The sequence below is a fragment of the Papilio xuthus genome, unplaced genomic scaffold, assembly GCF_000836235.2.
Source record: "Papilio xuthus unplaced genomic scaffold, Pxut_1.1 DF826949.1, whole genome shotgun sequence".
NCBI classification, from domain to species: domain Eukaryota; kingdom Metazoa; phylum Arthropoda; class Insecta; order Lepidoptera; family Papilionidae; genus Papilio; species Papilio xuthus.
The window spans coordinates 2,138,480-2,155,165 of record NW_013531700.1 but is presented as its reverse complement, the minus strand read 5'-3'; the positions used below and the strand labels follow the sequence as shown (position 1 = coordinate 2,155,165).

At 33.6% G+C, this 16,686-nt stretch overlaps 1 protein-coding gene across 1 annotated transcript in view; it reads left to right on the top strand.

Annotated features, from left to right (window-relative positions):
* Nucleotides 1-16,686, top strand: part of Stim (stromal interaction molecule) — a 29,854-nt gene that overhangs the window by 5,629 nt on the left and 7,539 nt on the right. The window contains exons 2-6 of the mRNA XM_013316208.1: nt 6,068-6,198; nt 9,764-9,883; nt 10,241-10,353; nt 11,117-11,232; nt 15,968-16,164. Of these exons, the coding sequence (XP_013171662.1) occupies nt 6,068-6,198; nt 9,764-9,883; nt 10,241-10,353; nt 11,117-11,232; nt 15,968-16,164 (677 nt within the window). The remainder of the gene's footprint in view (nt 1-6,067; nt 6,199-9,763; nt 9,884-10,240; nt 10,354-11,116; nt 11,233-15,967; nt 16,165-16,686) is intronic.

Sequence of the window (16,686 nt, the reverse complement as noted above, 5' to 3'; positions counted from 1 at the left end):
AAGCTGACGGCTAGTCTTTAGTATACTTTATTTAAATTTAAAATTTTGAACTTTGCTTTCCTTACCCGTGGATATTTCCCTCATACAAATTGTAGGTAATTCTTGAACAATGCCTGCTAACGGTGTATTGTTGAGATCGTTGGTATTTTGTGAGCGCTACCATCGCGTATAGAAACACGTTTCTATCCTTTTATGTACTAGCTACTCGCAGTATTAAAAAAAACTTACTAAGCAGCCTATGTGTTCTTCCAAACTACGTTTTACATATGTGCTAAATTTAATTAAGATCCGTTGAACCGTTCTAGAGATGCCTTTTAACAAACTTACATCCAAACTTGCACATCCATAATATTAGTAAGATTACTTTTTTAATCTCCTTAATCAATTTCTTATAATATATATTTTTTTACATAGATTTTGTTAAACCTATTTTATGATACAGGCAAAATCTTACTCAGGTACCACAATGTTAACACAAATCAACGATAATTAATATGTATAATATTGCTTTTTTTAAAGATTCATCCAAGAAATAATTTTGGATTTGAACTGAACTGAAGTTCAAATATTGTAATTTGGATACTCGATACCATTTATCGTTGCTTGCTGAAGCTATCTACGATGAAATTATCTTGTTCGTTTGACCGCGATAACACGATTACATAGAAAACGTTTATTCAAAAAATTCTAAGTGGAAATGTTCTAGATGGCTCTTTCTATCTTACATTTCTAATTGTGTTTGCGAACTGTTTCTTACGGCGACAAAAGTACTACTCATTTTCACACTTTACTCATAAAGTCATGTCACTTTTAATTTTCCAATACACTATATCCTTCTCTGTTGTACGGTTGCCAAACTTGGACCTTGACTAAGAATGCTAGAGAAAAGGTAATATTCGTATTTTCATTCCAAGAACATTGTCTGTATCTCGTTGATTAAGATTTGCCAGACATGTAAAAAATAATTACGCGTCCACGATGTCTTTGCTTTGCGGAATTGTATTGATGCAAAGATAGCTCTGATGTAGTTAAGTTAGTTAAATAGTTTATGTATTTAGTGCTCCAATTAAAATAGTTTATCAGAAAAAAAAAACTTCTTTGGGGATCGTTCGATTTTTTTTCATCTTATTTGATAGTCGAATCTAGTAATAAAACCAGTAGTAGATTCAGAACATATATGTTAACTGCTGGACTATGAACTTGATTCTTAACGTTTGTTCTCAAATATATTCGCTGTATAACAAAGTCCACGCCACGCAAGTCTATTATGTCGGAGACGCACACTAAATAGGGCTGCCAACTTTCAATAAGAGTAGAGCCGCAGACTGACCAAAAAACTGAAGGTCATTGACCACTTAACGCTTTGACGACGAAATAAAAACATCTAGTGTCAATACCACTCTCATATTAAGATGTCGATTTTATGCACTGTGCAAATTAAGGAGAATTCGAGTCAAACACAATGAGGTGACAGCCCTAACGTTAACAAACGTCTTGCATCACACCACAGTAATTGATCCCAATGAGGGGAAGTTAAATGTAGTTCCCGAGTTCTTTGTACGTTCATTGTTGATGTTGTGTTGATTTATTATGCTTGGATTTTTCCTGTGATCTCATTTCTTAATTGTTTTTCTGGTACAAACATAATGAAGTTATCGGAATACTACCAGTCGCACGACAGTCCGTCTACGCGGAATTAAAAAAAAAAGATAATTAGTAGCCATGTTTTTTTCAAGACTATGTTTTATAGGTATGCCAATTTTCATTGAGATCCGTTTAGCCTCTGGATATGCCTTCTACAAACATCCATCCATACAAACATTTGCATTTATAGCATTAGTAAGATAAGTAAGCAGCAAGATTGCCTTTGAAAAGTTTGCTTGATTTTTAACAAACATATCTACATACTCTCGAAAAAACCCTGCATTTAGTTTGGTAACAATTATATTTAAAATACGAATGTTGGATAAGGAAATACAAAACAGTTTTCAGTGTCGTTGTAAGTTCATACAATTTCTATAGGATGGCGTAATGCAGGCACGTGATTCCAATTCACTTGACATTGTTTCATTACCAAGTACACTGGGGAACCGACGATAGCTCATTAATACACAACGAATACTTACGCTAATTAAATTTAATCATTATAATAATTGTGTTAGAGTCTAATTTTGTATATAATCACGACTTTGGCACATGGTTACAGGATGAATTGTGTATCTTTAGAAATGCTCTTATATACGGCAACGTTGGATTGTATGTTTATTTTTAAGTTTTTTTTATTTAGTTTCTGAGTGTAGTCACGTGTTGATTGGAATTCTCATTCGGGATCACGTTTTAATTAACAACTAACAGATGTAGTTATTTTTAATTTGAAATAGATAATTTCTGATTTGACCACCTACTACTATATGAATGAAATTTCCAATGATTTTGAGGTCATATGATAAATATTTTTCAAAAAACAATTGTGTTTAACAAACTATTTGAGCTTACGTTCAATTGTTTTAAAGTTAATGATAAAATTAAACAATTGAAACTATGCAATGCAATAAATAATACGTGATTTTTATGTATTAAGGAAAGTAGAGATAAAGACATTAATAGGTATTTTTTTTCGAAATTTCATAATTTTATAATAGAAAAAAATATTAACGTAGATCTTACTAATTATAAATGTTAATGTTTGGATGTATGTTTGTTAGAAGTTATCTCCAGAACTGCTATATTATATGTTGCTGAAATTTGGCAAAGATGTAGAACATAGCCTGGAAGAACACAGACTATTAAGTTTTTTTTTTTACTTCCACGCGAACGGAGTCACAGACAAATAGTTTTCTAATAAATCCAATTGATATTATTGAGTAGTTCCGGATAGTACTATCTAATCATATTGTATTAAAAATTGCCTAAATCTTTTGTTTTGTAGAGTATTCTGAAAATAATAAATGATAGTCGTCCCTTTTTATTTATCAATAGGTCTTATTTGTAATGTTTAGGAAGTAACATCTCTTTGTATTCATTGTAAAGTAAGACAGTAATAAATTTGAGATTATTTCAAAATACAGAAAAAAGTCAGTGACCCGACTAGTATGTAGCTTGGAACGTTTGTAATTGGTATGACAGATATATATTTTCTTGTCGTTTTAATTTCTTTAAACCTTTTATAACATTATTTATTATCAATTTTTATTCTTGAAATTGAATTTAATAGTTCAATGACCAAGTAATTCTTTATTTTTTCATTCTATATATTCAATCGAATCTATGTATTACAATTTGCTATCAATGCGCGCATATGCGTATGTAAAATGAAGGTGGTGATACGTTTATGTTGACCGATAAGTGCTTCTAGACTTTTACAGTATGATAGTTCGCATTTGAATGGATCCGTTCGACGTCGACCGGCGATTTCATTATCAACGTTGGTATTGTTAGATTAAGTAGGTACTATACATGCTAACATACAATACCGATTATACTAGGTTCACACGAGGACAGAAGAATGATGTAGATTAGTAGACAGCGCAGTACTCCTATTGATGGAACTCACACTTACTATGAAATCTGTACAGTTCTGTCTCGGCGTGTGTGCAATACTGTTACTCTAGAATTCCACTGCCGTAACATTTGTTACATCGAGAGGATCGGAACGCATGACTATATTGTCACAATTGAAATAAAAGTAGTACTGTACTAGTCCTATTGGGGGTTAGACCAAGTGCATTCGTTACGAAGCGATTCCATAACGAACTTCTAAAATGTGTAGAACTGACAATAACTTTCGATAAGTCAGTTCGCTATGGAATTGCTTCGAAGCGAATGTATTTTGTCTAACCCCGTTGGTCTGCCTGTGTCCTAGTGTGAAACTAGCATTGATGACGGTCGTCAAATCGATTTGTCATGTTTTAATGTATCATACAACCGGTTTAGTGACCTACAATATCACATTAGACCTTTGTACGGCCTACGACTTGATTTATAAATTCGTTAAGCGTTCTTTTATATTGCAAAGCAAAGGTACCAGAAATTAACAATTGTTCTGCAAACTTCCTTCACGCTATGCAAAACATTTTCCTCTCTGCCAAAGATTATATGGTCACAGAATGAACTCTTCTTAATTCATTGTCATTTGATACACAAAATATGACACTTCTTACTAATATTATAAATGCCAATGTTTGGATGAATGGATGAACGTTTGTTTTTTTGATAATGAATAAGCTAGCCATTGACCACCTGATGATAAGTGATGATGCGATCTAAAGATAGTACACGCTAACCTTATACCTATTTATCTTCAGAACGGCTCAACGGATTTTTATGAAATTTGGCACAATGTAGAATAGAATGGTCGGGAAAACACATGGAACACTTTTTGAGTTTTTTTTCTGCGCCTGTGGAGTCGCGGGCGACAGCTAGTGTTCCAATATTGTGGTTATGTTAGCTTAACTACTCGTAAAATAATCACATTTCCAATCTGTTTATGATTTGTCTTTGACCTCTAAACGTACAGTGGATGTATAACCTCCATTTAGAATGATTTATGCGCATATATTTTTATCTCGGTCCGCGTACATGGTATTTGAGTTTAAATGATGCCATTTAAGTTAAAAAAAAAAACACTTTTAAGGTAGTTAATGTGTTCATAGTACAGTGATGTCTTCTTACTTCTTACTATTATTATAAATGCGAATGTTTGGAAGTTTGTTATAAGGTATCTCCAGAACGGCTTGATGGATCTTGCTGTAATATTATCATAGATTTAGAACATAGTCTGGAAGAACACATAGGCTACTAATTAAGTATTTTTTTAATCACGTATGGAGTCGCAGGCTACAGCTAGAATTTTTTATAAAGTAAAAGCAATTTGTGTAAATGACAGAATAATTTACACGAACAAAACTCGAGGTAACCGATAACTTATCACATGTTACCTACTGGACCCAATTATTATAATTAGCAATAATGTTTTTTCAGACGATTTAAGATAGACTTTTACATCACTTGATGCCATAAAAATACATTAAAAAAATTGTAAACTAAGATCGTTATCAATGATTCCATCTAAATTGGCGTTGAGTGAATATTCCTCTAGTTTTGAAGATCCAAAGAGTTCCAAATAATACGATGAAGTGGTAATAGCTCCCGGACACCAAAAGATGACGTCACTACGCGTGAACCTGCTAAATGGTTGCTCCTAAGAAAATAAACAAGCACTCAACATCCATGTTTATTGATTTAACAAATTCGCAATATAATCTAGGATATAATATGCAATATAATATGAGACAGACGATATGTTCTTTGTGTTTACGAAAATTTTTGTAATCATAATACGTTTAATGCTTTTTAACCTACGTATAATAACAATAATTTAGTTCTAGATTCGACTTAAGATCTGTAGCCCTATTTATTACTAGGCTATTGAAAACAGCAATATTGTTTTTTAAAAAATAATGTTTGATTCATTCCGCTAATACAACGTTAGTGTAAATTCTAGAATTTGTCAAACTAGTCATGTTGCTAAATGATAATTAATTGATTTCCGTATTGACCTACTTATCTATTTTGTTTGTATTGTAATTGATTAAAGCGAAATCGCAATATTGAGCTCTTGATATAACAATACACTGTTGTATGCTCATAATATAATTGCCTAATTTATCCCTTAAAAACAAAGAAATTACACAAATTTTTGATATAATCATCTAGTGGTGCATCATATTAGTAAAATGCATACTCTGCTTACTAATCCAGACCAAAACAATTTCCATAGATAAACAACATTTAACATAGACAACTAACTTTCAATTAAATAAACTCATTCATAATCATTCCTGTCAAAATTGCTTGCGTTTCACATTTTCAGTGTTGGCCCGAATCGAGATATAATTCTATTTAACATCTGCCGGACGTCCTAAACTGTGGCTTTCGATCGCCTTGTTGTTGTCTCTGTTTTACTCAAAGATAATGTTAGAGATGACAATATGTGTTACGGTAAAAAACCACATGACGGATTTAATATTTTTTTAAATTCTAATGTCGTCCCTTTCATGTTTTCCAGTACTTACGGAGGCGTGCAACAATGAGCCAGCATGTCTACAGGATCGCGCTGGTCTTGAGGCCATCACGCAGTTGCATCGACAACTTGATGACGACGCAAACGGGAACGTTGATCTTAGTGAGAGCGATGATGTGAGTATACATTGGATGTTCCAGTAGAGTTAAGAAGTTTTACTAGTAATTTCTCATTCTTATCTAATTAGGAAGGGATGATAAGGTAAAAGGATATGATGGGGTAGCTGGCATACACTTTTTTCAGTACATAGATATTAGGCTTTTTGTGCAAGTCATGGGCATTGAACGGTTCGTGTGGTTTTTGTAAACATCATGACGCAATAAGGTACATTTTTGGCGTCGTTTTTCATACAAGTTCACATCTGCAGCTGCGCTTCGATTCATTGTGTTGGAATAATATTAATATGCAACATCTCGTTGCATAATATGTCGGCGATAACGCTTGGCCTTATTTCAACTATTTCCTTCAGGCGTAACAAAATTATATATAGGCAAAATCATTTACAATTGTTGACGCGGTATGCCTGGCCTTGGTATAGGTACAGTGTATAAGTTTAATAAAGAGAAAAAGAACACTGTGAAGTCATAAGATAAAAGATTTAAACAGACTAAACAATACGCTGTTAAGAGTCAATGACCAACTCAAGGCTAGTCTTGGATAAATTTCTAGCACAAAAACTGAATCGATCATTACGTACCTTACCTACTATGATTGCAGCATTATATTTGAAGATTATTTACTTATTTAAATCTTTTTTAGAAGTAAAAATTGCGAAGTTTTAAATTATCTATGATATTATAAAGTAATTTTAAAATTCAATTTTTTGCCACAACAGTTTTTTTATATAACGATTGAAAATTCACGGTTTTTTTTCTCAGTAAAGCGATAAAGATCTCAAACATATGATTCCAAAATAAAAAGTGCTTCCAAATGTTTGCCACATGTATTTTATTTGGTTCATTTTACGTCAATATATCCTACTTCAGGCTCCAATAGTTTTGATATCGCATATGAAGTACGATTTTTTTTTAAATTATAGTATCAACGGTTATAATGCAAATCTATATAGATATATATTTCTTTTATATATAGGATAGGATACTATTTATTCATTTTTTTTCGAATGTACAGTCAGCGTCATATAGATCGTAACAGACAAGATATGCAAATATATAGGTACATCAAAAGTAATCAATTATATCGGTACAACAAAAGTCCTCAAAATAATAGATACATTCACCCTGCTCAAAAACATCGGTACATACACAGCGTCAAATATATGAGTACATGCAAGATGCTCATAAATATCGTAGCAGCCACAGCGTCATAAGTAACGAAGCAGTCAAGGTGCGCAAAAATATCGGTACATTTGACAAAATTGAACTCTATCTCTATATACTTGTGATACAATTTGGAATAAACTACTTCTGTTACATTCATTTGACACTTTGTATTAACATTATAGGTTGTCCGGAAAGTTCGTTCTGATTTTCGATATAAAGCTTACAATAAAGTAAACGTAGACTGTAGCTAAAGTGGATTCATTTTCGGATTTCCACCATTATCAAACGTCACGAAAATTTCTATATTGTGAATAATTTCATTTTATGGTTGAGATAAAAACTAATTTTTAAAATTTTATCCAATAATAAAAGACGTTTTAGGTATAGAGTCGTACCAATATAATTTAAAAACATTTCCAAAAATTTAAGAGAACAGGGTTTCAATTTTCCTTATAAAGCGGCACGAACTTACTGGGCAACCCAATATTTTTCTTCTCCTGTCATAACGCTTAAATATATTATAAAAGTTTGTCACGCCGAATATGACAGATACGTAATAACTAATATCAAATTTTGCCTTGTCACAATATATACAAGTTTGGCGCAGTATTCTAGTATGTTTGCCGTAATATGTAAGTTTACCGGTTCGAATCTCAGGCTACTTTTTTTTTCATTTTATCAATCACGGGGTTATTTTTTCATAACCAGTAAAAATTTGGTAATGTAAAATTTTGCTCGACAATTTTTTTTTTATAATTTTCGCTGTCGGGTAGAAAGAAATTTAAATAACGTTAACAACAATTAGGTCAGACCATCGCGGGTGAAGTGAGCGGGCGGAGCGCGGATTGTCGTTGCGGGTTTTATGAATGTTACGCGCGGAAACTATACGTACAAGTGTTATCTACATATGTGTGCGCGCCCACGCACACTGGAATGTTTATTGCAATCGACCAAAAATTTGATGTAGTTTGGATATTGACATTCAGTTTTTTTTCTTTCTTTCTTAAATATAATCAGTATCAGTAAAAGGTAGTGTTATTTTTACCGGTACAAATTTAACAAACATGAGTAATAAACAAATTACATGCCAATAGCATCGCTTTATCTCCTTCATTTTTGTTTGAAATAGAAAAGTACTTTAACGGTCAAACTCATTAGTCCAAAGCAATATCAAAAAGTACCTAATAACTACGGCGATAAAGTTGAATTACATGTGCTTCGATATTAAAATTAAAAAGTTTAAATATAAAAAAAAAATAGTGGCTTGGGATTTGAACCGCCGACCTTACGTACCAACGGCGGCGAACGGTAAGGCCACGAGACCAAACTAGCATATATGATGACAAACTTAAAATTGATGTTGGTTTTATCTACCTAATATCTGTCATCCGCGTCGAACACTTTTAGTAAATTTTGAAAAATGGTTTGATGCAAAGTGTCAAATGAATGTAACAGAAGTAGTTTATTCCAAATTGTATCACAAGTATATAGAGATAGAGTTCAATTTTGTCAAATGTACCGATATTTTTGCGCACCTTGACTGCTTCGTTACTTATGACGCTGTGGCTGCTACGATATTTATGAGCATCTTGCATGTACTCATATATTTGACGCTGTGTATGTACCGATGTTTTTGAGCAGGGTGAATGCATCTATTATTTTGAGGACTTTTGTTGTACCGATATAATTGATTACTTCTGATGTACCTATATATTTGCACATCTTGTCTGTGACGATCTATATGACGCTGACTGTATGCCTCGAAGAGCTGCTTTTTATTTAACTTACTAATATTATAAATGCGAATGTTTAGATGGATGTGATGTGGATGGATGGATGGATGGGCTACACTTTTTATATATCCACGCGGACGGAGTCGCGGGCGACAGCTAGTATTTAATACAATAACATAATTTTGTTGTTGTATATGATATCTATTTCTGCCGTTTCATCTTTGCAATTGATTTGACGTCCCCTTGGCTCAATTACTAGCGCACCTGACTGGCCTGGATTGTAACAAATTTTCAATGACTACATATTTACGATGTGCAATTTAATCCTAAAAATTGTATGTTTCACGTTCATATTTATTCATATTTTTATCAGAAATATTTTGTGGAAATTTTGATGTAAATGAAATAGTTATTTGTGTCACGAAATTTTCTTTTATTTAACTAAATTGACTCTTAATTGATATCAAGCTAGCTATTTAGCATTTTCCCGCAGTCCATTCTTGAATTGACTTTAACTGACAAATTGCCCCTCTTTGGGGCATTGGGGCGTGGGTCCCACGTTAGGAAACAGGTTTAGACTAATATGTGCAGTTTACCTGTTTGGCAATATTTAGACTTACCTTTGCAACATGCCTGTATTAATTACCTTTTCATTTGTGTTCCAGTTCCTCCGTGAAGAGTTGCAGTACGACAGCGGCTATGAGAAACGGCAGCGCGCCTTCCATCACAATGATGATATGCACATCTCTGTCAAGGAGTTATGGGAGGCCTGGCTTAGATCAGAGGTGAGTTAAATACTATACGAGTTTGTAGATATGATTTTAGAAGGAACTAGTAAATAAGCTTAGATATATTGAATTTGATTTTTTAGTGTGTAGTTATAAAAAAAACGAGTATAGAAGTTGTGAATGACTAGTGAACTCATCATAAGGTACATATCTCTAATCATAATTTATTCTCTCATAATGGACTTCGGACCTCGAACGGAACACATAATAAATGACGAATTTCTTTCTATATAATTACTTAAGTCATTTGGATAGCAATTACTGTCTTTATCAATCTCTATCAGTATAAAGTAACCAGAAGTACATTTACAGATTAAAGTACACATATATTAACGGTCACGTGTTTATTTTCAGGTCCACAATTGGACTACGGAACAAACGGTGGAATGGTTGTCCCAGTCAGTAGATCTGCCACAGTACAGATCTCTATTCTTGCAGCACAAGATCACTGGAGCCACATTACCCAGGTGAAAAATCTGTTATAATATAAGCGATAGGATTGTATCGGACGCATCGCACGTATCGAAACAAACGGATTAAAACGGATTATTTAAACGGACCCGTCCGTTACCGACCTATGGACGCTTCGCTTCGTAATGCGTTCCTTACCTGACGGTTTTCAGTCGTCGTAACACCTGTACAGTCGAACCTCGAGAATGGAGAGTGCAAAGGCGATATTTATCTCGCGTATAGAGGTCTTCTGTCGAGACCGGACAAGGACCCTTGCTTATAAAAGTTTCTCGCTTATTCTAGTTCGACTGTATAAAACAATAGTGTTACCTCTTATTTTTAAAGAATGAATAAAGAGGTAATATTTTTGTAATAGGAAGACTCACCCTCGTCTCATTTATAAGAGGAAATTCTAAGTCCAATGGGTCTTGTCGCAGGCTCTATCATTCTAAAAATTGAAAAAAAAAAAGTGTTTATAATATCCTCTCTATCTTACTAATATTATAAATGCTAATGTTTAGATAGATGGATGTTTGTTTGAAGGTATCTCCAGAACGGCTGAACGGATCTTGCTAAAATTTTGCATACATATAGAATGTAGTCTGGAAGAACACATAGGGTACTTATTTAGTTTGTTTTTAATCCCGCGCGGATGGAGTCGCGGGCGACAGCTAGTAACTGCATATTTAAATATTTATGCTATGTTTTGTTATGTTAGCATCATCAGTTAGTCCTTTGTTCGGTTTTACCTTTTAATATGAGAAAATATATTTTGTATAGGTTGGCAGTAAACAACATGCAGTACCTGAGCAATGTCCTTGGCATTAAGGACCCTATACACAAACAGAAGCTTGCCCTCAAGGCTATGGATGTTGTATTATTCGGACCTCCAAAAGGTAAGTCCCCGTTTTCTTTTGTACAGCTCGTGTTTTATTTTATTACTAACGGGTGCACCCGATTTCATCAGCGCAGAAATAAAAAGAGAAGCCTATAATAGCCTAGCCTATTCCTGTCTAAGTCCTAAGGAACTAGATGGGATAGCCAGAATCGTGGCATATGACTATAATTTCTAAACCAGTGAATTGCGGATGTCAATGTTATTATAATGTGAACATATGTAATACTATATCAAAATGGGATTTAAAACAATATCTGAATTTATTGTTCGATGTTTGTTTTTGTTAATTAAAATAGAAACAATATTTTAAAATATATCATACATGGTATTGCCCTTGTTTAGACACAAGTCCCTGGTCATAGGGGAAACCAATAAAGCTTATCTTACTAATATTATAAATGCAAATGTATAGAAGGATGGATGTTTGTAAATTTGGTATAGATGTAGAACATAGCTTTAAAGATCTCATAGTTACTAATTAAGATTTTTTAATTCTGCTCGGACGGTGTCGCGGTCGACAACTAGTTATATAATAAAATTAATTAATTAATTAATACTTCTCTATTGAGCACAAAATCCTTATAAATCATTTCAATACTCGGATTTCGAAATTCGACAATTTTCTACTGTTTTGCATGACAGTATATACTTAGGATGATTGCCCTTAGCCTTTGCCCAATCTATGCACTCCTCAAGTTCTCTGGTAAACTTACGTTTGAATTTAGAAATAATTTCTTCAAACTCTTTTGTAGATTTCTCAAATCTATATAAAGGGAATTGATCGCTTAAAGACTGTGAATGCGAAAGTAAATTCACAACTAACAACACCTTGCCCTTCGGTTCATTGTAAATATTTTAAGACATTTTAAAAATGATGTGATTATTCAAACTAACAGCGTGTCGAGGCGTTCAAGTAATAAACCCACTTTTTATAACTCATCATTAAGTGCTCACGACATGACATTAACCAATGTTCAAGTGTAAAAAAAATTACATTTTAGTAATGTAACATCTTAACTTTGATTTTGTCTTACCATTTACGAAGTGTAGAGAAACATTATTGTAAGTTTAAACTGACACAATTCTGTAAAAAATGTCATGACGGTTTATTTCAAGTGTGAAGTGGAAATGATTCTAAGTTTCGTCTGATAAGTGTGCGTGCTGCTGGCCTAATTTCAGTCCTCGTTTCCTTACCACCTCTTTCTTGTAAGAAAGAGAAGGATAATATTCCCTTTTCATGCGTCCTCTCCTCCGTCGATTAAAGGTACGCAACGCATCTGCAATTGCAGATGTCCATGGGCTGCACACGTTTCGCTTTGGCTAATTCAAGCTGCCGCTTGCACGTTTCCTACCTTAAAATATGAAAACTGCAGACTTTTGTTACTTTATATTTGGTTTAAATAATACTAAAATATTAAACAAACGCGAAAACGATCAAAACGATTACAACACAATGTGGTCGGTAACACACATTTAGTTATACTTTATTTACGATTATTACATAGACGATTAAGCAATAAATTAGTCTTATATACTAAAATGTTATAACACGAGACCTTACACGGGTTTATGCTAACGAAATTATATAAAAAGATATTGGAATTTCCTTCATTCTATCCTAAAAACAGGGAACTACAACATAGAGATATAGGCAGTGGAAGTCCACGGTGTAATAAGAAAACATTAAAATTTATTTTAACCTCTATCTTAGAAGCCTATTACAGAAAATACAGTCAAACCTGGATAAACGAGAAACCTTTATAATAGTCATTAGGTCGGTCCAGATGGACGACCTCCATAACGGAGAAACTCTTGTTAGAGACAAAGCTGCAAGGTCCTTTGGACTCTCGTTTATCCAGCTTCGACTGTATTCTAACGTTCAAAACGACCGTGTGCCGGTGTACTAGCACAACACTAGCCTTCCTAAAATGTCAACGTTTATGTCCCCTCACTAATCATTGTGACACTTGACTTTGTAACGATAGCGCAGCATTCGCGCCAAAGGATTCTAACTAATAATGTCTAAAACTAATTAAAACTTCTCGTTTTTATCCAGTTCTATCATTATTTTGGAGCTATTCTTTTCTCAGGCGTATATAATTTCGTAGTAATTGCACTAATTGTACTTAATTACACGAATTAATGGTGTTCAAGACATTGTTCTGCGAAGAAACCGTTCATACGTGAATAAATTTTGTTCAACATAACCAGTATATATAATGTTTTTAGGTAACATACAACTTGAACACGGAATGCATTGCAAAGCAAGTCAATATGTCAATGTCATAGAGTACGCAAAAAGTTTTCTACATTTTTTGGCCATAAACCTTCTCTGTCGTCTTTAGAATATCGTACCAAAATTTCATGAAAATCTATTCAGTTACTAAGTGAATCATAGGGGCAAATAAGCTATGTAGTTTGTTTTTATAGATTAACTAGCTTTCGCCCGTGACTACTCCGCGCGAATTGAAAAAAAAACTTAATAAGTAGCCCATGTATTCCTTAAAGGTATGTTCTAAGTCTATGCCAAATTGCAGCGATATCCTTAGAGCCGTTCTGGAGATACCTTCTAACATACATGAATCCAAACGTTCGCATTTATAATAAATAGCAAGATTTCTGTTTTGTTCTTAACTATAATAGAAACGGGTCAATTGGTTTCTGATTCCTATAGACCTAAGCAATTGTTCAATACATAAATAAAGGTGTGTACCCAATAGAGACGTCGACATTCGTACATATCGTATTAATGTGCCTAATTAATGGTTTTCGCAAGGCAGTTTGTAAGTGACGTGGGCGCACAATGTCTCGTCGCAACTTATGTAGTTGCTCGTAACGCGTTATTAAATCATACTTAAAGGAAGACCATGAGTCTGGACTGAAATCGGATTTTACGTATCCAAAATGTTTTAATTGTTTGTAACAAACGGTTGAGTTCAATTGAAATAAGATATTATACTTACGCACTTCACCGGCTGACAATATAATTTATTGTCTACTAGCTGTCGCCCACAACTCCGTCTGCGCGCAATTAAAAAAAAACTTAGTAGCCTATGTGTTCTGTAAGACAATGTTATATGTGTGCTAAATTTCATCAAGATCTGTTCAGCCGTTCTGGAGACACCTTCAAACAAACATCCATCCAAAATTTCACATTATTATATTAGTAAGATGGATTTGTTTTGGAAAGTATAAGTCCGTGATTATAGCCTTTTAAAATGTTATAGTTATGATTGGCATACTTTGTCATTTACATTGAATTAGACTATACGTAAAATGGAAGTTATTCAAAACGATTTAATTCCTGTACCTAGTTTCCTGTTTATTCATTACAAATATTTTCAACTAATTTGTATAATTTTTAAAATTAACAGATTTGAGGTATTTTGAAAGTTTTAAAATTACGCGACAGACCGCAATTTGTGGTTACAATAATATTACATCACAGTGCAAAGTGTGATTTAGCCTCATTCAGTAACAAGTATTGTTCGTACATCCGCGCTTGTGATCGTGTAATATTAGTTTTTTTTTTAATGGCTCCACGATAATTTACCTTTGCCTCGCGTCTGCAGTTTCTGTCGTGTTTTTTTTTAATGGCTCAATGACAATTTTCCTTTGTCTCATATCCGTAGTTTTGAACGCGTATTTTTTTTTGATGGCTCCATGACAATTTACCTTAGCCTAAAAAAAACAATTGTCCGTGAATAAATGTTGAAAATAATGGCCGAATAGTGAAACGGTTGGTGAATATGAAATAATAAACTAGTGTTGGTTAATTTTTTTAACGTGATGAAAATATTATGGTGTTGGAGACTTGGGTCGCACTGGCTGTTTCGTATTTAATTTATTTGCTGATCAGTGGACGGTTTTTGGATTTGGACGATGATGGTAAAAAAAAGTTTGGCTTAAGCGTCTATTATAAAAAATGTTCGAGAAATGTGATATTTGAAAGAATGGACTGGAAATTAATTCATGGACATCGTCATAGTTCTTAAATTTTCAACAAAAATGGATATTTTTTAATTGTTTTGTAGGTTAATTTATGTTGCTTATCTTTGATTTTTTCGTTTTGATTTACCTTTTGTTTATTTAATATTGTTACTGCGTTTTCAATGTTGTTCCAAGGAACTTGAAAATTTATCGTTTTCATGAGAACACATTTTTTTACTTTGTGAACATTTTTGTTGGTCAATAAATTAAAAAAAAAAATTATTGAAAATTACGCTTTCTATTTGGGTTATATAGATGAACATACAGTAAACTGTATTAAAATCTATTAGATATCGTGAATTCGTATTGTTAATTTGTCACGTGTAGTTAATTAACAGTGGAAACAGCCCGCGTTAAGAATGTACACTCACGTGCAGCGTTTGGATTACATCAATTAAATAATTAATAACTAGGATTATTTATGACAAGCATTCTTTAGGTTCCCGAGTCATATATATTGGTGTGTAATTAACTACGTTCTATCGCTTTTAAAAATTATCAAATTATTTTAAAGAGTATATTTTAAGTAAGCTGTACTAAGCACTGCGTCAAACGGATACTGTCAAAACGCGGCACGTAGTAAATATTGACTATGGTTGTCCAATTTTCCTTTTTAAATAAAAGCAATCAATTGCTCGTTTGCTTGCAATAGCAAAATTGCAAAATAATTAATGATTGATTAAAGATGACCATATCGGTACATAAAAAAATGTTCTAAACTAAACGGACTCTGTATTTGTCAGAAGGCAGTAGATGGAAGGACTGGCTACTCGCGTCGTTGCTTCTGGGCGCGGTGGTTGGAGGGTGGGCGGCGCTGCGGGCGGGCCGCGCCAGCCGCACTCAGGTGCAAAGGATGTTGCGTGACATGGAGCAGCTGAGGAAGGCTGAGATGGCTCTCGATGATATGCAGAAGGAACTAGAAAAAGCACGCTTGGAACAGGTAAGAAAGAAAACATTATTGAAACACGTGTGACTAGGCCGTAGGCCCAATGCGGCTTGGTTGACTTCGAAAAACACATTGGTACATGGCGGAATTCGAACCCAGTACCGGCAGGTTGCAAGTCAAGTGCTTAACCCCTGAGCCACCGACACTCTTCAGAAAGGCTCTAGAGATATGTTTACTTAGTTTTATATTCTAGGCAAGCACTGATAGACCATATAATGCAAACAAATTCGTTAAAATATAGATTTATTAATGTAGCATTTATCAATTACTTGTAGATAAAAACTAAACTTTGTTCTTGTCTCTTATATTTTTCTAAGAAACACTAGACATGCGTTTTACAAACATAGTGTGAACGTGTTAATTTGAGAACCAATTACGGTTTATATTTCCTAGAAGAAGAGTCCAAATTGTATGAAATCACTTACCATGGCTTGCATCATCACTATAAAGAAATAAATGACAACCCACGCATTAATAATATTTTTGCTATAGCTTAATCCAGTCTTTCCCAAAGTA